Source organism: Macrotis lagotis, chromosome 7, assembly GCF_037893015.1.
Source record: "Macrotis lagotis isolate mMagLag1 chromosome 7, bilby.v1.9.chrom.fasta, whole genome shotgun sequence".
NCBI classification, from domain to species: domain Eukaryota; kingdom Metazoa; phylum Chordata; class Mammalia; order Peramelemorphia; family Peramelidae; genus Macrotis; species Macrotis lagotis.
Genome location: NC_133664.1, coordinates 155,838,015 through 155,860,265, shown reverse-complemented (window position 1 = coordinate 155,860,265; position 22,251 = coordinate 155,838,015). Strand labels below are relative to the sequence as shown.

The 22,251-nt window shown below is 35.0% G+C and overlaps 1 protein-coding gene across 1 annotated transcript in view; it reads right to left on the bottom strand.

Annotated features, from left to right (window-relative positions):
* RELN (reelin) overlaps positions 1-22,022 on the bottom strand; it is a 548,816-nt gene extending 526,794 nt beyond the window's left edge. The window contains exon 1 of the mRNA XM_074193988.1: positions 21,782-22,022. Within this exon, the coding sequence (XP_074050089.1) occupies positions 21,782-22,007 (226 nt within the window). The 5' untranslated portion in view covers positions 22,008-22,022. The remainder of the gene's footprint in view (positions 1-21,781) is intronic.
* Between the last annotated feature and the right edge of the window lie 229 nt (positions 22,023-22,251).

Sequence of the window (22,251 nt, the reverse complement as noted above, 5' to 3'; positions counted from 1 at the left end):
TATAACAAGTTGTAGGGAAAATGCAAAGCAAATGATATTAAAACAGTTTCAGTTTCAGAGAAAAGGTGCTAGCATTATCTATTATTTTTAATTTTTGTTGTTCATCATTTTTCAGTCATGTCTGACTCTTCTTGACCCCATTTGGGATTTTCTTGACAAAGAGACTGAAGTAGTTTGCCATTTCCATCTCCAGCTTATTTTTACACATGAAGAACTAAGGTAAATAGTAGTAAGTGACTTTCCCAGAGTCATACAGCTATAAAGGTCTGAGGCCAAATTTGAACTCAGAAAAATAAGTCTTCCTAACTCCAGGTCTGGTGTTCTATCCATTATAGCAGCTAGGTACCCTACTCTTTTTAGCAGGGCATTGTTAAGAAATGAGAGAAAAATTGGCACTAGGTGGCAGACTGTATAGAGCATCAGCCCTGGAGTAAGGACCTGAGTTGAAATCCAGCCTCAGACACTTAGACACTTAACTGTATGACCTTAGGCAAGTCACTTAACCTATTATCTTACAAAACAAAAAACAAAAAAAAGAAAAGAAAAGAAGGAAAAAGGGTGGGGAAATAGTTGAGACTTTATGTTCCACATAATAATTTTTAGGTTCAGATATTGAACAAAGTTGGTGAGGAAGACCTGAATTCAAATTCAAGCTATGAATGACCTTGGGCTAGTCATTTAACCTTTCTCAATCTCAATTTCCTCATCTATAAGATAGAGATAATAATAGTACCTATCTTATAAGGTTGTAAGGATCAAATGAGAACAGATATGAAATGTTTTGCAGACCTTAAAGTGCTACAGAAATTCTAGTTATTATTATTATTAGTAGTAGTATTAATCAGATATTTTATTAATTATACTAAAGACTGATTAGTGTTTGGAAGAGTTTCTTGATTAAAAATGTAAATAGGGGCGGCTAGGTGGCACAGTGGATAGAGCACCAGCCCTGGAGTCAGGTGTACTTAAGTTCAAATGCGACCTCAGATACTTAATAATTACCTAGCTGTGTGGCCTTGGGCAAGCCACTTAACCCCATTGCCTTGCAAAAAACCTTAAAAAATGTAAATAAATGGACCTTTATTTAATACTTCTTTATATCAAGAAGCTCTTCTGTGTAGGTACTTGTTCCAAGATACAAAGAACAATCTACCCATACCTTCCTACCCTGCAAAATTCTTGTCAATATTGTGTAATAAGTACATTAAATTTAAAAGGTTGTGCACCAATAAAACCATTGCAACCAAGATTAGAAAACATGCAGAAAGCTAAGAAACAATTTTCACAGCTAGTATTTCTGATAATGGTCTATGTCTAAAATTTCTAAAAATTGAGATCTGAGACAAATTTATAGGAATAAAAGTCATTCCCCAGTTAATAAATGATCAAAGGTTATGAACAGGCAGTTTTCAGATGAAGAAATTAAAGTTATCCATAGTAATATGAAAAAAATGCTCTAAATCATTATTTATTAGCGAAGTGCAAATTAAAAAAACAACTCAAGTCCCACCTCACACCTATCAGATTGGCTAATTTGACAAAAAAGGAAAATGTTCAATATTGGAGGGGGGTATGGGAAAATTGGAACACTATTGGTGGAGTTGTGAACCGACGTAAACATTCTAGAGAGAAATTTGGAGCTATAATTCAATAAAATTGTGCATATCATTTGATCCAGCAATACCACTACTGGACCAGAAATATTCCAAAAAGATCATAAAAATGATAAAGACCCACTTGTATAGCAGCTCTTTTTTGTAGCGGCAAAGAATTGGAAATTGAAGAGATACCCATCAATTGGGGAATGGTTAAACAAGTTATGATAGATGAATGTGATGGAGTACTATTGTTCTATAGGAAATCAAAAGTGGGCAGACTTCGGAAAAGCATGAAAGACTTGCGTGAACTGATGTGAAGTGAGTGTAACTAGGAGAATATTGTAAACATTAAAAGCAACATGGTGTAAGATAATCAACTATGATGGACTTAGTTCCTCTCAATAAGTCAGTGATCAAAAACAATTCTAAAAGACTTGTGATGAAAAATGTGATCCACATCCAGAGGAAAAAAAGTATAAAATCTAACTATAGGTCAAAGCATATAATTTTCACTTTTTAAAACTTGTTTTATGTCTTTTTTCTTTTTCTCATGGTTTTTTTCCCTTTTAATTCTAATTCTTCTTTCACAGCATAATTAATATGGAAATACATTTAAATTGATTCTTCATGTATAATCTATATAAGATTACTTGCTGTCCTAGGGAGAGGCAGGAAAGGAAGGAGATAGAAAAATGTGGAACTCAAAAGCTTATTAAAAAGATGAATGTTGAATACTATCTTTGCATGTAATTGAAAAAAATAATATAAAATAACATTCAACAATAGAAAAATAAAAGAAATGTCAAATTCTTCATAAAAATTTGCCATTTGTTATAGTAACACTCCTCTATATTAGTTTAACATTCTGTGACCACAACTATAACATGTGGGATATTTGTTACTATGCTTTTACTTCACAACTAGTTCACTTCCTTACAAAAGACATAATCATAAAACATTTTCAAAATTGCATTATTCCCACCACATAAATCCTACTTTTCTGTTTCATTTCAGCATGAAGGTAACTGTGATTCTCAAGGGCTGTACCACTAGAGCACAATAGCTAGGAGGATTTCCCATGCTAGAAAAGTCTTCAAGTAAGGCCTGATAGCATACTCTGTTCTCTGAGAACCAGTCTACCAACGTATGGAGAGTGTCATTATCAGGAGGCTGACTACCAAATGTTGAATTCATTGGCCAGGGGAACCCATAAGGCAGAGAAAAATGCAAAACAACTCTCAGTCCTGTGCAGTTTCCTTCCATTTCCATGGTGACAGTAGTAGAGTGGCAGAAAAGGGGGCAAAGGGCCTTAGAATCACAGTTTTTAAAGAACCTATAAATTTTAATTTAACTGTTGATACTCAAAATTTTAAATCCTTTCCCAAAGACCAACAAAAAGCCACATTAATTGCATAATCAAATCATCTTATAATTTACATTTTCACTACAAATTATGCCAAAAAGTATAAGAAAATTGCAACTAAAGAGAAGGGCTTAAGAAAAAAATGTAATGAGTGGCAGAATTGGTTTTATTACGTGCCCAAAGACAATATAACATTGATTAGCTATTTGGTCATCTTATATGATAATGCTCATAATAAACATTATCCAAAAGATAACCATATAAATAATTGGGATTTTTATAAACATAATAAGTGCCAAGTATAGAATAAAGAAATTTCATGAAGTCCTAAGTCAACGTACATTGTGATATTCAGTGACTATTGATACTCATTGCAGAGGATAGTGAGAAATATTAGAAAGCATGTTTCAGGATTTAAAAAAATGAACAAGACCAAAACTTTGTTGAATACATATAAAAGCACCACAGAAGCCTCACAAAGACTTTCTTTGAAAAGAAATTTACAGGATGTCATAAACAATAAATGTAACAAAGAGCAAAATGTCAAAGGACCAGCTATGAATGTAGGGGTAACTTCTGAATCATCTACAAGTATGCATTCAGAAACTAATTTGTTAGAACAGAATTAAAAATTAGCACCAAATAAGAATATTGACAAATACTATTATCATTTCCTAAGGAAATTTAACTGATATAACGATCACCACAAGGAGGCAACAAGAGTGCAGGAACCAGATTAGCCAGCAAATCCTTTTGGCTAAGATAAAACAGCCAACCACAAAATTCGTATATAACAAAAACTCATTTCCAACACCTACAGATGGAAAGAGCTATGAAAATACACTCTAACACATTAGTTCTAAAGCTGGGAAAAGGTAGAATAAATCTGGAAAGAAATTTCAACTTATGCTAAGAAAGTAACTAAAATATCTAAACTCTCTGACTTAAAGATCTCACTGCTAAGCACATACTCCATGGAGGTCAAAGACAGAAAGGCCCCCCTTACGCACCAAATATTTATAGTAGCACTTTTTATAGTAGCAAAGGAAACAAAATTGATATCCATCAACAGGGAAATACCTAAGAAAGTATAGTACATGAATATAATGAAATATTACTGTTTTAAGAAAAATATGAGGATGACAAATACAGAGAAGCATAGGAGGACATAAAAATTGATACTGCATGATATAATCAATGGCAAGAAAATGAGATTCACAATGACTCTGCATCAATGTGAATGGATAGAACAATAATAAATCAACCTGGATCCTCTGAAATTATGATACCCAAGCTTGGTCTTGAGAAATAAATTTTTAAAAATTGACCTCCCTGCCTTTCCTGCATAGATGCAATAGACACTGTGATTGGTTGGTTAAGTTTTACTGAACTGTTGGCTTTTCAACATGCTAAAGGGACTGGTTCTTTGAGTACAGGAGAGAAGTATATGTATATATCTGCATGTGTGTATAAACATACATTATATTCATATAAATAAAAGTATTGTAAAAACAAAATATAACAGTAATTAAAAACTTTTAAAATTGATATGTTTAGAATGTGGGCAGGGTAGGGGTAAAGGGAACTAATACCAAACTAACCTTATAACATGTAGAAACATAAGAGAAAAAAATTTACAGAAATATAGCATGTGGATCAATTAAATAAGGTCAGTCTAGGATCATTTAAAGATGAAAGTGATAGAAGGACAATAAACCTCCTCACCTCCTCAAAATGGAAAAGCTCTGTTAGTCTTCATATAATAAACTATTTTTTCAACAGTGACAGTGAACTCTTCTGATATGATAATGTGAAAAGGTAGAAATGTTACTACTGATTATTCATAAATTAATTCAAGAAAGGGCACAATCTAGAGATTGTTGAGGGATCTTTAAAAAAATGGGAAGATGGGGGGTGGGCAGAGCCAAGATGGTGACAGAAGAAGAGCCTCTCTTAGGTGCTCTCTCCATAATATTTTAAAAATATGACTACCTAAACTTTTGAGAGACAGAACCCACAGAGGGATCCAGTGAGGCAATTCTCCAGAACAAGGTAACTTGGAAAATAGTGGAAAGGCTCTGCGCCATGGAGTTAGAGGGGTGGCCCACCAGAGTGAAGGAACTTCAGCCTCCTGGAGGTAGCCCCAGGGTGCCTGGGAGCCATGGTTCATGGCAGCAGGGGCAGTTTCCTGACTTACACCCCGGGGGAACACCAAACACAACTTAGAAGATAGGGGAGAGACGTCTCTGATAGAGTGAGAACTTGAACCCTAGCCCTCAGGGCTCTCAGCAAGCAGATAGCTGAGGAAGCCCAGATCCAGGAAAAGGAGCAGGTGGAGCCAATAAGCGGGAGCCCCCAGGCAACTCAGCCTTGAGTACTCAGCCTAGGTAGGGGAGTGGAGAGAGACTTCCGAGATTTGTCCTCTGTACCTGGAACAGGACTCTGGGGCTCTGACCACATCCAGATCCTGATCACAGTCTAGGCCCCCCATAGAACAGCAGCCCCCCTCCACCTCAGCCCTGTGGCAGGAGTGCGCTTGTGGAGGGAAGACGGTGCTTCACACACTGAGATCCTTGTGGGGGGGGGGGGGTGTCCCAATAATACTCAAAAACTCAGGAAGCATCCCAAAACCAGGCACAGGCTGGGGAAATGAGTAAACAGAGAAAAAAGAGGAACACCATTGAGAAATACATTGTCTATGATCCCAAGAAGGATCAAAATATTCAATCTGAAGATGAGGAAGTCCAAGCTGCTGCATTTAAAGACTCCAAGAAAAACGAAAATTGGGCTCAGGCTATGACAGAGCTCAAAAAATGATTTTGAAAATCAAGTAAGGGAGATAGAAGAAAAATTGCGGAAAGAAATGAGAGAGATGTAGGGAAAACATGAAAAAGAAGTTAGCAGCTTAGTCTAGGAGATCCAAAAAAATGGTGAAGAAAATAACATGTTAAAAACCAGCATAAGTGAACTGATGCTGAATGAGATGAGCAGAACTGGAAAAACACTGTACACTTTAACAGCAACATGGGGGAAATGATCGACCTTGATGGACTCACTCATTGCATCAGTGCAACAATCAGGGTTAATTTTGGGCTGTCTGCAATGGAGAATACTATCTGTATTCAGATAAAGAACCATGGAGTTTGAACAAAGTCCAAGGACTATTTCCTTTAATTTACAAAAAAACCCCTGATATCTTATTGTCTGATCTTGTTATCTCCTTTACTTTATGTTTCTTCCTTAAGGATATGATTTCTCTCTCATCACACTCAATTTGGATCAATGTACAACATGGAAACAATGTAAAGACTGGCAAATTGACTTCTGTGGGAGTGGGGTGGGGGAGGGAAGTAAGATTGGGGGAAAAATTGTAAAACTCAAAATAAATAAAATCTTTAATGGAAAAAACCCCAGCATAAGTCAAATGGATAAAACAGTTCAAAAAGTTATTGAGGAAAAGAATGCTTTAAAAAGCAGAATTGGCCAGATGGAAAAAAAGATAAGAAAGCTCTCTGAGGAAAACAAATCCTTCAGATATAGAATAGAGCTAAAGGAAGCTATTGACTTTATGAGAAGTCAAGACACAAGACTTCAACAACAAAAGAATGAAAAATTAGAAGAAAATGTGAAACATCTTATTGGACAAAACAACTAATCTGGAAAACAGATTCAGGAAAGATAATTGAAAAATTATTGGGATACCTGAAAGTCATGATCAGGAAAAGAGCCTTGACCTCATTTTTAAAGAAATCCTACAGGAAAATTGCCCAGATATCCTAGAAGCAGAGAGCAAAATAGAAATTGAGAGAATTCACCAATCTCCCCTCGAAAGAGATCCAAAATAAAACAACCCCCAGGAATATTATAGCCAAGTTCCAGAACTCCCAAGTCAAAGAGAAAATGTTATAAGCAGCCAGAAGGACACAATTCAAATATTGTGGAGCTGCATTCAAGATCACACAGGACTTAGCAGCAACTACATTAAAAGCTCATAGGGTTTGGAATATAATATACCAGAAGGCAAAAGAGCTTGGAATGCAACCGAGAATCAACTACCCCACAAAAATCAATGTCCTCTTCCAGGGGAAAAAGATGGACTTTCAATGAACCAGGGGAATTTCAAATGTTCCTGTTGGAATGGCCAGAGCTAAACAGAAGGTTTGATCTTCAGACACAGGACTCAGGTGAGGCATAGAGATTGGGGAGAAGGGGAAAATATGAGGGACTTAATGATGATTAACTGCATGTATTCCTGCATAGAAAAATGATACTGATAATACTCATATGAAACTTCTCAGGTAGAGGGAGTTTTTATAGATGAAGCACAGGAGAGAGTTGAATTTGAAGATATAATATATTGTAAAAATGGAGTCATTGGCTTAAAGAGAAATGTAATGGGAGGAAGAGAAAGGGTGGAATAGGCTAAGATATTTCATATAAGATTTTTTTTATTAATACAATGAGCTATTACAATGATGTGGAAGGGGGGAAGGTGAGGGGGGAATGAGGGAGCCTTCACTCTCATCAGAGGTGGCTCAGAGAGGAAACAGCATATACTCAATGGGGTATAGACATCTAGAGTAAAAAGGAGAGAAGAGGGACAGGGGAAAGGGGGGGATGTGAGTGATGGAGGAGAGGGTGGTCCATGGGGGAGAGTAGTTAGATAAAACACATTTTCTTTCTACTTCTTGCCAGGGGCTGGGATGGGATGGCCTGTCCAGGACCACAGGGCCGGGTGGTTATCAGGCCTTAGGGGTGGTATATGGGCTAGGGGCCTCTTGGCCCCGAGCCAGTGATCAGTCTGCTGCACCACTCAGCTACCCTATAGCACATTTGAGAAGAGGGACAGTAGCAGCTAGGTGGCTCAGTGGATAGAGCACAGGCCCTGGAGTCCAGAGTGCCTGAGTTCAAATCTGGTCTCAGACACTTAATAATTACCTAGCTGTGTGGCCTTGGGCAAGCCACTTAACCCCATTGCCTTGGAAAAAAACCCTAAAAAAAAAGAGGGATAGAGTGAAAGGAGAGAGGAAATATAGTATATGGTAGTGGGGAAGTATGAATGGAGGGAGTTGTGATCAGCAATATGGAAGTAGCTTTTGTGATCCACCCGCAACAGAGCTAGTAGTGTTGGAACACAGACTGAAGCACATTTAAATTTTTTTTTAATTTTAATTTTTTTCTCTCTTTTCTTTATTGCTCACAAGGGTCTATATTTTTGAGGGTTGGTAGTATTATATTTACTCTTAAACAAGAATATTTTAGTAATGTATAAAAAAAGCCATCATTTGCACAAAATATTGACTTAAAGTGAATCTTCAGAGCAGCAGAAATAAATAAAATTTAAAACAATCAAAAAAAGAAAAAGAAAATGGGAAGATACCAAGGAATTGGGAAAAAGAATGGCTAGTTCCTCTACTAAAGAGAAAGAGAATGAGAATGGTATGCTCACCTCTAAGAACTGGTACCAGAGGTAAGAAGACTTAGATTCATTCCAACTTCAATCACAAACTGGTTGTATGGCCCTGTCAGTCATTTAACTTTTAGTATTCTAGTTAATTTTCAGAGAAGGTTCTGACCTGGATTGATAGACTTTCTTCATCAAGGATTTCTCTGTACCAATTCTTATCTCTAACTCTATCCCCCTCTTTTTCAAACAGAAAGAATAATCAGTGGGATGTCAAGAACTACAAACCTATAGGATTACTTTTTTGTTGCTAAAAGTTTATAAGAATTATTTACAGACATAGAAAAGGGAAAAAAGTTAGACCTATAATTTTGAAATATACAACTTATTAAAAAATTGTAAAGAATATAATATCTCACCACTGTGCTTATTTTTTGCTTATTAAAAGTCATTCTATTCAGTTGAATAAAATGCAGCTTTAAAGTTTCCCCTCCAGCAAATTATCTCCAAATTACAAATTAATGTCTTACAAGATTCCTTGAGGCATATACTACAGAGATATCTTGTTTCAACAAGTCTCTCATTAATATCAAGCAAGACATCTTAGTACATGCTTGTTAAAGATTTTCACTTCTGATATTGGTTATTGTCCTGGGAAAAGTCCAATTGGAAAGAAAATCTCTTAAAATAGTAAAGTCTTCCAGAAACTCTTGATTACATATTGAATTATATCCATTGCAACAAGCCCTAGAATATTACTGAGTCTCTCTAGCAACTACTTCCAAGGAGTTTAGCCTAATAATTGGGTTACTCTGGACAGTATATCTATTTGGCAAATGAGTGATGAGTAGGGCCCAGAATTGAACAACAAAGAAAATGTCCCCAATTTCATTTGTGGAACTTAAAAAAGGTCATATGATCCCTTGAATTTTCTTGAAAGAAAAAAATATTTTTTTAATTATCAATATTCTTCTAGAAATGTTATAAAGCCACAAGTTACAGAAATCTCCAATCTGCAATTTTTAAAATTTTCAATGACCCAAAAGTCAAAACAGAGGTATATGGTGGAAGTAAATAATGGGTAGCCTCTTAACAATGATGGCCTAAATCTAAGAAGTACTGTAAAAGATATTTTCCAGGAGATGTATAATCAGAGGAATGGAGCTTGGTGATTCCTCTAAGTTACATAGAATGATTAGGCATGGAAGCATTGTGACTTTTGCTATCAGAGGGTACCCCCTTAAAGAAGATCATAAATCTATTGAAGAATTATTTCTCCTATGATTTCTTATAGCACTATGACTCTCAATAATTGAATTTTGAATAAAAATAACTAGTTAAAAAGTCTCATAATATTCTTTGATTTCTTTGGTTTATGTGTACCTTGGTAGTATTTTGATTTTTTTTGGTCTAACATTATATTGATAAAATAATTTACTGAATATATTATAATGATCTAAAAGTATAAATTTATAAAGAAGAACAATACACTATCCTCCATCTAGGACTACTCTGTCCTTGGAATTGATTTCTAAATTTGTATTTCAATAACAAAAAATAGCTTTTAATTTTTTTAGATTATTATCTTCCATGTCTTCTAGGAACTTTCAGTAAGTTTATAACAATAAGCATTAAATTTATTGATATTTATTTATAGCCAGTATTTGAGTCATTTATATTTTAGACAAACATTATAACAAGGTTGTATCCTATCTAAAGAGCAAAAGGTACAATTTCTTTATGTACTTTCACCTCAAACTCTGATTATACACCTGTTTTTGGTTTGGGTTTTTTTTTGTCTTTTTTTGCAGGGTGAGAAATCAGGAAGTGTTTATGCAAAGAAAGGAAGTATGGACAAGACTGGAAATGGGATCATAGGATATTTCTACACTTATAACAAATGAGGCTTTATCGCTAAAGGAAGGTTACATGTTCCTGGAGGTGCCTGTTTCCTTTGCTAACTATATAACAGAAAGAGAAATGACAAATCTGGACTTGATCCTAGTGCATGAGCCAGATATAATAAATAAGGTCAAGGTTGGGCATATTTCACATTTATGTCCCAGGTATTTTAACTTATCAACAGAACTTTCATCTGTTAAAAATGTCATTTTAAGGAAAGGACTTGTAAGGTAAATAGTTCAAGTGAAAGTAACTAAGCACATTCTATTTAGCAATTATTCTCACTGAAGATCTGGACATAACCATGATGGTAATAGACCAGAGAAAAGTCATTAAACTCATACCAATATTTATTACTATGGAAGCTTACTAGAACTACATCTAAACACATCACCAGATAACTGCTATCTCTATAGACTGTTTTTAAAAGATCAGGCCTCAGTCAAACAACCATTCAATATAGAAAAAAGTAAAATTCAACTTGCTTTTTGATGGAATTCATTAATATTTTTATTACATTGTCTGTTATTACAAGAATCAATCCTATCTGAGTTAAGCCACATAAATATGAGAGTCAAATCTTTTTGTTTTGAAGAAACTTTTAGGCACTTTATATATATTATCTTATATATGTAAACAAGTACACACAAACATATGTCTACATATACGTATATCTACAGTATATACATACACATTTATCTACAGCTATCTCTCTCCATATATTTACTATTTTATCTTAAATGTGCCAGCCCTCTTCACCTCAACACATTCCATTCAGAGTTCCTCTTAAAGTATGCTACATACTGATAAAATTAAAAACAAACGTCTAGGTAAATGAATTACCCCTATTTATTTGGAGAAATGTAATTGTAATCTATACCTAGAAGAAAAGGAATGGACTAGATGGAATTTTGTGGAAATGTTGGAGTTGAGCTTTACCATCCTAAAGACATGAATATTTCAGATCAAATGGATATTAGAAACAATCTACAAATGATCAAATGAAGGAAACTCAGAGGTGTGAAGAGATTTACCTAAAGTTAGTTACATAGCTATTTGAGCAATGAATTGGGACTAGAACCTAGGTCTCCTAAATCCCATTCTGGCGCTCTTCCCACTATCTCATGTTGTTTCTCTATTCATAATCTCTGCTTCTTGACATAGTTTCCTCCTACTCCTGAAAAGTTACACTATAATATATAGATATGTTGGCATGTGTGTTATTTGACACACACAAATACCTATAGATAGAAATATACACAAAGTTTTATTTAAAGAAAATATCAAGCAAAAGAGATAATGATAACTCAAAAGGAAGTCTATTTCTGTACATTGAGAAATGTTATAAGGTATCTGCAAATAACACTTTCAGAAGTCACAGAGAAGGGGCAGCTAGGTGGCCCAGTGGATAGAGTACCAGCCCTAGCGTCAGGAGGACATGAATTCAAAGACACTTAATAATTACCTAGCTGTGTGATCTTGGGCAAGTCACTTAATCCCACTGCCTTGCAAAAATAAAAAAAAAAGTCACAGAGGAACCAACTAATTAGTTGATATGTTGATTAATTTTGCTGAACTGATTATTTTCTTCTCTTTCTTTACTTTTTTTCATGTAGGTTAGATTGCTGGTAAGGGAGGAGAAACATTTATATAGTTCCCACTATGTACCAGGAACTATTAAGAGGTTTTATAAATATTATATGATCAGCTCTTTGTAATTTAAAATAGTCCCTCTTGCCACAATTAATATATAATATTTTATATAATATATACTATTATAAATATTACAAATATTCAATCACAAAAACCCTGTCAGATAGGAGCCATTATTATTATTATATCCATTTTACAATAGAAAAAACCAAGGCAAACAGAAGTGACTTGCTCAAGTTATACAGCAAGGAAATGTATAAGGCTGCATCTGAACTCAGTTCTTCCTGATTCCAGGACCAGTGCTCTACCCACAGTGCCATCTGCTGCCTCCAGAAAAGATATGAAAAAACTAAGATGACATAAAAGTAAATAGTATCAACAAAAATTAAAAGCATTTTTAAAATTCAAACATGAGATAACTAGTACATTCAAACCAGTTAATATAGCAGTTTTATAATTTGCTACTACTTTCACATAAATTAAATATACTTCTGGGCTTCTTATAATCACATATTTTGTATTGTTTGGCTATTTCTACAATAGACCAATCTGCCAACGCACAGTCAGAAAGTCTTTCACACTCATGACACCAACATTGAAAGATTTTTCTAGTCCATGAGTTGGGAATTTTTTGAAGGGGGAGGGGACCAAGGATCCATAGAACTAGAATAATTTTTTAAAAGAGTGAAATTGAAAATGAGACAGGTAAAGTGAAGCCAAAGAAAGGATAAGGAGAAAGGAAAAGTAGAAGTGAAAGGGGGATGAAATGGAGATGAGAGGAAAAATAAAGAAAGAAAAAGCCATGACACAAGAAGGTATAGGAGAAATGAAATAATGACAAAGGAAGAAAAGAAAAAAAGTAAGTAAATAAGAAAATAATGAAATAGGAAGAAAAAATGTTCAATATTGGAATAAATAAAGGGAGGAAAAAAGAGGCATTGAGGGAGAAAAACAAAGGGAGAAGGGAAGAAGAAAGCAATAGGGAAATATGGAAGAGGAATAACAGATGGGTAGAGTGCTGACCCTGAGCGAGTTCAAATCTAGCCTCAGATACTAGCTGTGTGACCTTGGGCAAGTCACTTAATCTAGGGCTAGCTCCAGTAATCTTGATTCATATCTGGCCATTGGGCCTAGATGGCTCTGGAGGATAAAGTAAGGATCATGACTTTACACAACAAGGGTCACTCAAATGGAATTCATGTACTTGTCAGGGCATTACTTCCCTGATATCATCAAGAATGTTTTAAGGTGAATGTTTCAGCCTAGATGCTATTGTTCTCTCCTTTAATTCACCTGCCTAGAAGCATCAGTATGAGTTAACCCACTTCCTTTATTTCTGTATTTAAAGTACTGATCAGCTCTTTGTAATTTAAAATAAAATTTCCTATTGCCACAGGAAATGGTTTGATTTTATTTTAAAACTTTATTTTTAGTATTTCTTTTTCCATGAAATTCTTAGTGTTATACAGTTTTAAAAATTAGAAATAAGGGGAATTTTAAGAAATTATCCAATCCAGAATACCCTAAATTATTGATAGGAAAACTGAGACCATGAGAAGTGATGGAACTGACCTAGTCAGATGGATCTAAATTGTATGTAACCTCCTTCCACTGTGCCATTAGGTAACTATTTTTAAAAATCTATAGAAGGCTATTATTTTACATTACAATTCTTAACTGGGGTTCAGGAATTTGCTTTTTAAAATATTTTAATAATACAGTTCAATATATTTGATTTGCTTAGTAGTCTTTATTTTATACATTTGAAAATATCATTCTAAGAAAGGGGTCAAAGACTTAGCCAGTCTACCATCAAGGTCAATGATATAAATAAAAAGGTTGAGAACTTCTGTTTTTTGTTCAAAACTATTTGATTATTTCGCCTCTGTCCACACTTTGTTCAGTCCTTGGTACACACTGGGTGCTTAATAAATGTTTAGTGACTCACTGACTTTGAGAAATTGTTTCCATTATCCCATGAGACCCAAAGGCTATATTTGGATTCACTAATTTCATTGTTCTGACTTCTTAATCAACAAGAGTATTATGCCCTACCTCCCCCTGCCAAAAGAAAATTCCAGATTTTTACTCCACTTGGGTCATAATGGAAATAATAAATAAAGGGGAAATAAGTCAAAAAAGGTGACTAAAAATAACTGCAGGAATAGCAGAGTTGACCATTTTGCATAGCTCTTAATTGTTTTTTGTTAAGTCTTCAGATGATTTGCTCTAATTAGAACAGACTACTGCCACACCAAAGTGGAAATTAATCTCTGCCTTGGACACTGTTGCTATAAACTAACACCATGAGCAAGTCACCTAACTTTTCCAAATCTCAGTTTTTCTCATCTATAAGATAAAGAAATTGATTTAGAAGGTCTCTAAGTCCCCTTCAAGTTCTATATCTATAATTTCATCATCTGAAGAATTATCAACCACTCATAGGCTATTTTGCTGAAAGCCAAGGTTGAATCATATATACTCGACAAACTATAATTACTATTTTATCTTAAATGTGCCAGCCCTCAACACATTCCATTCAGAGTTCCTCTTAAAGTATGCTACATGCTGATAAAATTAAAAGCACATGTCTAGTTAGATGGGTAGAGTGCTGACCCTGAACAAGTTCAAATCTAGCCTCAGACACTAGCTGTGTGACCTTGGGCAAGTCACTTAATACTAACAGTCTCTCTTATCCAGGACTAGCTCCAGTAATCCTGATTCATATCTGTCAATTGGACCCAGATGGCTCTGGAAGAGAAAGTAAGGATCATGACTCTGCATAGCAAGGGTCACTCAAATCGAATTCATGTGCTTGTTAACGGCATTACTTCCCTGATGTCGTGGTCTTCTTTGAAAACAAAGAACAAACATTATCATCAAGAATGTTTTAAGATGAATGTTTCAGCCTAGATGCTATTGTTCTCTCCTTTAATCACTTTCCTGGAAGCATCAGCCACTTCCTTTAGCTTTCTACCCTGAGTTAACAACTCAATTCCAATTTGTTGAATATTACTTGCATTTGTATAATATTTGTATAATTTTATTTGTATTATAAGATTAAGTCACCCTGGTGTTTCATGTATTTTTCCAAAATGTGGATGTTGTTTTTCACTTTTCATTTGTTTTAGTGTAATGTAGATTCAGTGCATCTAAATGTATCAAGAAAATTTTTCATGCCCATGCATTTTCTCTTCCTTTTCTTCCTCTCAGAGAATTAATATATCATGACTTGAGGATTTTAAAATATGTATATGTATATACATATATGTGCATAGATATTTACACATAAATGTGTGTATATATGTGTGTGTGTCTATCTATTGATCTATCTATCTGAGAGGCATCATGAAGTGGTGGACAGAAAGCTGGCTTTGGATTCAAGTATTGCTTCTAGAACATACTAACTTCATGATAATGGATGACTCACTTTACCTATCAAAACTGAAAATAACCCCTTAAGAGTTTAAATTACAGACCAACTGCCTGTATGAATAAGTGGACAGAAATTCTACATAGGAGTTCCCATAATGATGAAATGAAAGATTTGCAAATGGATAAAGAATAGACATACATATTTCAATTTCGTTAATCCTTTGATCACTTAAAAATAGTGATCTTTTCATTTATGTCTACACAATATTATTTAAGTATAAGTATATATTTTATATATGAATATATAACATAATATTTTATACTATGTGATAGATAATATATAATACTACATAATATTAAATGTAATTATATTTTTGTGTTTTACATATACTGAAAATCACTCTACTTGGAACTTTTTAACCCCAAGGAATTAAAATAAAAATTTAGTGGGAAATATTTTATTATTGATTTTATTTACAATTTTAGAAATTTAAAGTGTTCAAGATTATATGTGAAGACAAGAATAGATGACAAAATAGATTTAAACAAAGCATTGATTCTAACATAATATGCAACACATCCAAAGAAAGATGATTACCAAAAATTGATAACAATCAGGTACTAGCTTTTCGGCAGCATTTAGAAATTTCATGAAAATTGATCAACATCAAAAGTTTTTAATGGAAGGAAAAGATTTTCTTTTAAATAAAACAAATTTGAGGGGAAAATCAGACTTCACATTGAGTTGAAATATTGCAAAACTGTCACTTTTTAATTATCAAAATAGATTTCAAATAAATATATTTGTAAGAAGCCCCTAAAATATTGCTATTTCAATATTTCTTTTTTATTTTTCCTATTTTAAAAAGAATATAAAAACACTAAGCAGTAAAAATTATAGAATGAGAAAGTTTTACAAAATTAGATAACTGACAAAAGGAATGATATCTAAGAAACTACTGCCATAACTAATGAAAGAATTTCTATTTAAAGGCAATGTTTCAAATTATAATTTGAAAGATATGATTAACTAGTTTATTGCTGGAATTGGAAATCACAAGAAGAATATAAATTATACAATGTGAGACTTATATCATTCAAGCAATGAGCTTGGAGAAAATCAGCTAAGGATAGTTGAAAAAATTTTCAAGAAATAAGATGAAATATGTGGCAAATGAAGCAAAATTCCTAAAGAGTATTCATCTTTCATAGTCACATACTATCAGAGCGGAGTCACAAATCATTTGCAGAATTTATTTGACAAATTATTTGGGAGGTTTAAATGTACTGCTTTCATAAATTGGATATGCTGTAGTCATATAATGAACTAATTAATCTATGACCTGATCAATAAAGAGGGTTAATTTACTAATTGCATATTATTCTAGTTTAAATAACTCCATTAGAGAAAAGTTATATTCCAAGTATACATCTTTAGAAATTAGACCAATGATATTTTATTTTAAAAGCACCCTTTTTAGCATTATCTTTGCCTTTGACTCTTAGCAACCAGTTGATTCGAGTATTTATATGTGACAATAAGAACTGATAAAAGGGAAGAATATTAAATTTCTCCCCTCCCAATTTATTTTTTGGTTTAAATGCCATTTTAGAGGGAAATTCATTTTCTTTTCTTATAGGTTTTATACATATAATCAATGTTATATAAATTATATATAAGCCCACACATACATACATGTTAATGTGCATGTATAATTATATAATGTATATATGTGTTAATGTATATGTTAATGTCCCCTTCCTTCTCCACACACCTGTGACTTTATCTGCATAAAGAACTCACAGTGTGGAATTTCCCTCCACAGATCAGTTAACTCAACTGTAAGGGATACTGAGAAAGATTAAGTGACTTGCTCATTCTTCCACAACTACTATGTGTCAGAGTACAACTTGAAACATGTCTTCCTTATTTCAAGGTCAGGCATCTGTCCACTATCCCATGTCAAACTTATAACTAGCTGAAAAATGGGATAAAATTTCCTTGAAAATAACTGGCTTTTATTGTATTATTAAATACATACAGTACAACCATACACAAAGCCTATGATTTTGTCAGAATTCAGCTATATTATGGGAAAAAAACATGTCTGCCATGTACACAATGGTAGATTCTCTCACTGTCGTATGTTAAGCCTTCTAAGAAGAGTGTTGCAACAAGGTTTAGTGTATTTGGAATTTAGACAAAACTGTCATTTGAAAAAGTGGGATCTCTCATCAGAACCTCTTCAGCATCCAACAGTTTTTTTCTTCGACCAAATTTAACTCAACAAACATTTTATGAAATGCTTTCTATATTGCATGCTGGATTCTTCCTTTATCACAGTAACTGAGTAAGGCTGTATTTATGAGTAAGCAGAGAAATCAGTTACTTATTTTTGTGATTTCAGAAATGCCAAGGGTATCTCCTACCATCTTACTATACCTTCTCTATTAACTCAAAAATCTAAAATTTCTTTAATAGAGAACAAAAATGGAGTCTTAAATAAAACTCAAAACTAGGGTACACTAGAGAGGTGACCTATTTCAATTCATCTTACTAAGATTATGCTTGAAAGAGGAGAAAAATAGAGAGATAGGAAGTGTGACAGAGGAAAAATAAATGATTAGTCTGAAGAGAAATGAAAACATGCTAGGAGGAACAAAAGCAACCTTCATCTACTTCACTAATTTTGCCTAGGAGTGTTCCTTACAAAGAAATGAAATACTACATGCAACCAAAGTGATGACAGCAACCAAACTTCTATTTCTTATTGCATCACCAATAAAAATTCCATAGTGATTGGGATGAAGGGACTGGATTTCACACATAAGAAGCATTGAAACACTATGAGATATGGTTTTTTTTTTTTGAAGAGAGAGCTAATGAAAGTGGGGTTAGAGAGGTATTGTGAAATAATTTCTTTTGTCACATTTTTTAACCTTCTATTTCAACATATGATTTACTGAACAATCTTCCTGAAGATACTCTATGCTTAGCTGCTAACAGAGAGACAATAAGGTTCAGTGGATAGATAAACTGCTCTCGGATTCACAAAGATGAGAGCAAATCCTGCATCTGACATACACTGATTGTGTGACCTTGGGTAAGTAATTTAATATTTCTGGGTGATCAGATAACTCTAAGTTTGAGAATTGGTCTGCATTGGTGGAGGGAATTTTCCCAAGAGTTTTCCCTGCATAGATAAAAACACAGGTCCAGAATATTAAGTACAACAAAAATACTAATGTAGTATAGTGCTGCAAAAAAAAGCGTAATGCATGGGAAGTCAGAAGACTTGGGTTCCAACCATGTCCATGTCACTATCTATATGACACTTAGCCAATTTGAGTTCATTTTCTTCACCTACAAAATAGGGCTGAACTAAGATGATCATTAAGAACCATTCTAGTTCTAATCTATGACCCTTACCTATTGTCCTCAATACAATAATGTGACAAGAGCACAAAGTGGTGGATTTAGTATAGATAAAGAGAGAACACTCATACTTTGAAATGAAACTGTATACCTACTTTTGTTATTATTCAATAAGGTCAGTACCTTATTTGAAATTTTGGAGTCTTAAAATTTCTCCAGGTCTCATTTCTTTTTTGGTCAAAAAAAATTTTAATAGGGTTTTTAAAATCAATACTACAAGTCTCTATGAATCATGAACTTCAGAACACTTTGTCATAGCCATTTTTTCCTCATTTTAAAACCCTTAGATGCCATATACCATAGGTTTCAGAAGGTAGATTTAGTTATCTCTATCAAGATCTTTTTGAAAGAGCAAGTTTAGACCACATCACTTTCTCCACATATCCTCTTTTAATTAAATAACTTCATATTAGCTTTAATCAGTCATCCAAAGGTGGTTTTTTCCCATTATAAATGCTATATTTTTAAAGTTTATACATTTGGAAATAGGTCAATATGAGAATTTAGAAAAAAATCTCTCTACTTCAGAAGATTTTGGTTGAGAGAGGATGGGATTACTCTCTATTAACTAACATATCATTCAGATTTTTGTGGGGGGGGGGGGTTGCCAAATATATACCTGTCGCCTATTTTTCAAATGTCTTTCACGTACACATCATTTTTAATTACTGGGAAAATTAGGTTTACCTATTAGACTTATTAGTAATCAGCTCCACAATCCTAAAAGAAAACCATATTTCTCTAAATAAGTTCAAATCATAAGGTGTCCTCAAACTCTAAACCAATTAAATATTTTGCAGTTCTTCATAATGAAATGACCTTAATTAGATGATTGGAAATTAAACTAATTGAAAAAATCCCAGCAATAAGGTGGTATGTGTCTATTCAACTATGTTCCAAAATGTTAAATTTTTAAATATTCAATTCCACTCTAACCCTTTGCTTCTGCTTAGCTCCATTTCACACATAGGAACTTGACTATAGGGTATCAACTTGACCTGAAATTGGCTGAATTGGCAATACAAGGGAGCAGGTAGTATTTTCAGTAGACTATCTATATCCCAGACACCAAGCTACCAATACCACCATTCCCAAAGAAAGAAAGAAAAGAACTCACAGAAAATATCAATTGTATGAAATGTTTAAAAAATCAGTCTCCCACATACTTTAAGGCATTTATGATAACATTTGTCAAATACTATTGTTTTCTTCATTCACATTCTTTTTAAAATAAGAATTGGAAACAGATTTTTACATTGTGCCAAAGACTGAGGTCTTCCCTTCAGTGAAAATGTCAACCTTTCCATTTTTTTTCAGGGCTAACAATTTAATTTCCATTACACTCATTTACTCTTGAAATTATTGCTGGGAATCAAACTCAGATCTGTTCTGTTACAGACAGCAAAATAAATCTACCCTTTAGCCAAGTTGCTGAATATTTGACACCCTCATCGAGTATAGGCAAACACTCCTTCCCTCCAGGTCTGTCACAGTGCTGTTGGTTGATCCAATCAAAGTCTATTTCAGGTATTGGAGATTTCTGAATATAAACATATAGTCATTTGGAGTGTGTATTTATTAAAGAACAGGCTCCATACAGGAAAATGAATTTTCAAATGTCTGGAATTCTACCAAAGAAGCATTGAGTTTCACAGATAAATTTACCAGCTGTGCCCCAGAGAAGTTGTCAAAGCATTGTTTTAAGTATTTTTACAAGTCCTTTCTTTACACTCGTTATTGTAAAGCTGAAAGGATGTATTCCAAAGGAATACTCCCAAGGATTTTAATAATTTTTCTTTGCTTATTTGCATTTTTATCCCACATGACATCCCCTGAAGTTTGTTATACTGACATTTCAGACATCGAAGTGATATTAGAAGCTAAAAGCTTAAAAAAAAGAGGAAAGTTTCCATCAGATTGGGCAGCAGTATTTTCATATCGTTGAAAAATTATAATTGAATCAATATAATAATCTGTCAACTATTTGCAGGCTCAATTGGAGTAAAATATTCAAAGGTCTCAGCAGGAGTACAGGAAAAAAGGGCAATGTTTCATATTACCGAATTTAAGGGCTTTAGAAATGCACTTTTAATAAAATTATAAGCATTATGTCTAAATGTAATATTTAGGGCCATGATACATAACTGATTAGGGAGCGCAAGAAATTATTACCTTCAAAGGGTTTATATTATAAAGTACTCAAGCTCCCTCCTGAGTGTGGAAGCTGTGTAGATAACTAACAGGCAGTCATTAACAGTCTAAAAACAATCTATATAGGAAATATCAGAAGAATTGTGTTTTTTTTAAATAAATCAACCTTTTATTTCCAAAACTGAAAATAAAATCAACCTGAGAAAAGAATCAAAGAGCATTGTCAGAGATACACACACTAAGCTGCTCTGAGAGGCAGTGAGACTGTATGAATTAGGGTTGGTGGAAAAGCGAATGGGAAAGAGGACGGACCCCTGGCTAGTTCCCAGCGGGAACTTTGCAGAGAAGCTTGCAGCGCGGGGCATAGGCAAACTGCCGTGGTTCAGCTTGTCAGTCTCACTCTATGTTACACATTAGCTACCAAGGGAGACCTTTTTCCCCCCCATTCCAGGATTGGATGGGAGCTACACAAAGGTCTGGAAGATAAGTACTGAGGTGAAGGAGAGAACACGCTCCTAGTCAGTTAAAGGAGGCAAAAGGCGAGGGGAGGAGATCGGGGAGGGTCCCCCCGGAGAGGAAGGAGAGACCAGCTACTCACTCACTGAACCTTGGAGTGGAGGAGCAGCTGGCTTCCTAGAGCTGCGAGGTGAGGAGATAAAGAGCTGTGGGGGCTTTTCTCCCTCTTCGCAACTAATTCCCAATTCTCTACTTTGCTCTCCACTAACTTTGTTCTTTCTCCTTGGACAGATGTGTGCCTTAGCAGGCGGAGGAGAGAACGGGAAGGTGGCGGCTGTCCTTTCAAAGACAAAAACTATACAGGGGAATAAACGAGGGGGGAAAGGGGGTGCTGATCCTAGGGCACAGAGGGTCGGTGAACATGCGCAGGCTGAGGTACCTACCATGATATTCTTGTCCAGGTACATAGTAGCTTGGGTTTCCCGCAATGTGCAGGGAAATGAGCACTTCTCCCTGCTCCCCATCCCCTTCCAGCTCCCCGTGGTGAGTGCATAGGAAAAAGAAGGGCGAGAAGCGGGGGTAGTAGCCCCCCGCCCCCCAGACCCTCAGCGTCGCCCCCAGCCACAGCAGCAGGAGGAAAGTCCACCGCCTAGCGAGACTGGGCTGCATGCTGCCGCCGCCGCTGCCGCTGCTGCTCCCGTGGCCGCCGGCCCCGCGCGGAGCTCATTCAGTTGGGCACAGGACCGGAGATGCTGGCTGGGATGAAGGCTCCGGGGCAGGGGCAAGGGCAAGGGCGGGGGCGCCTCAGGCCGGGGGGGCTGGGGCGAGCCCCCCTCCCGCAAAGTTCAGGCGCGGCGGATGGAGGCTCCCAAGTTTGCTCCCGGGGCCGGCGGGGAAGGCTGTCAGCGCCGAC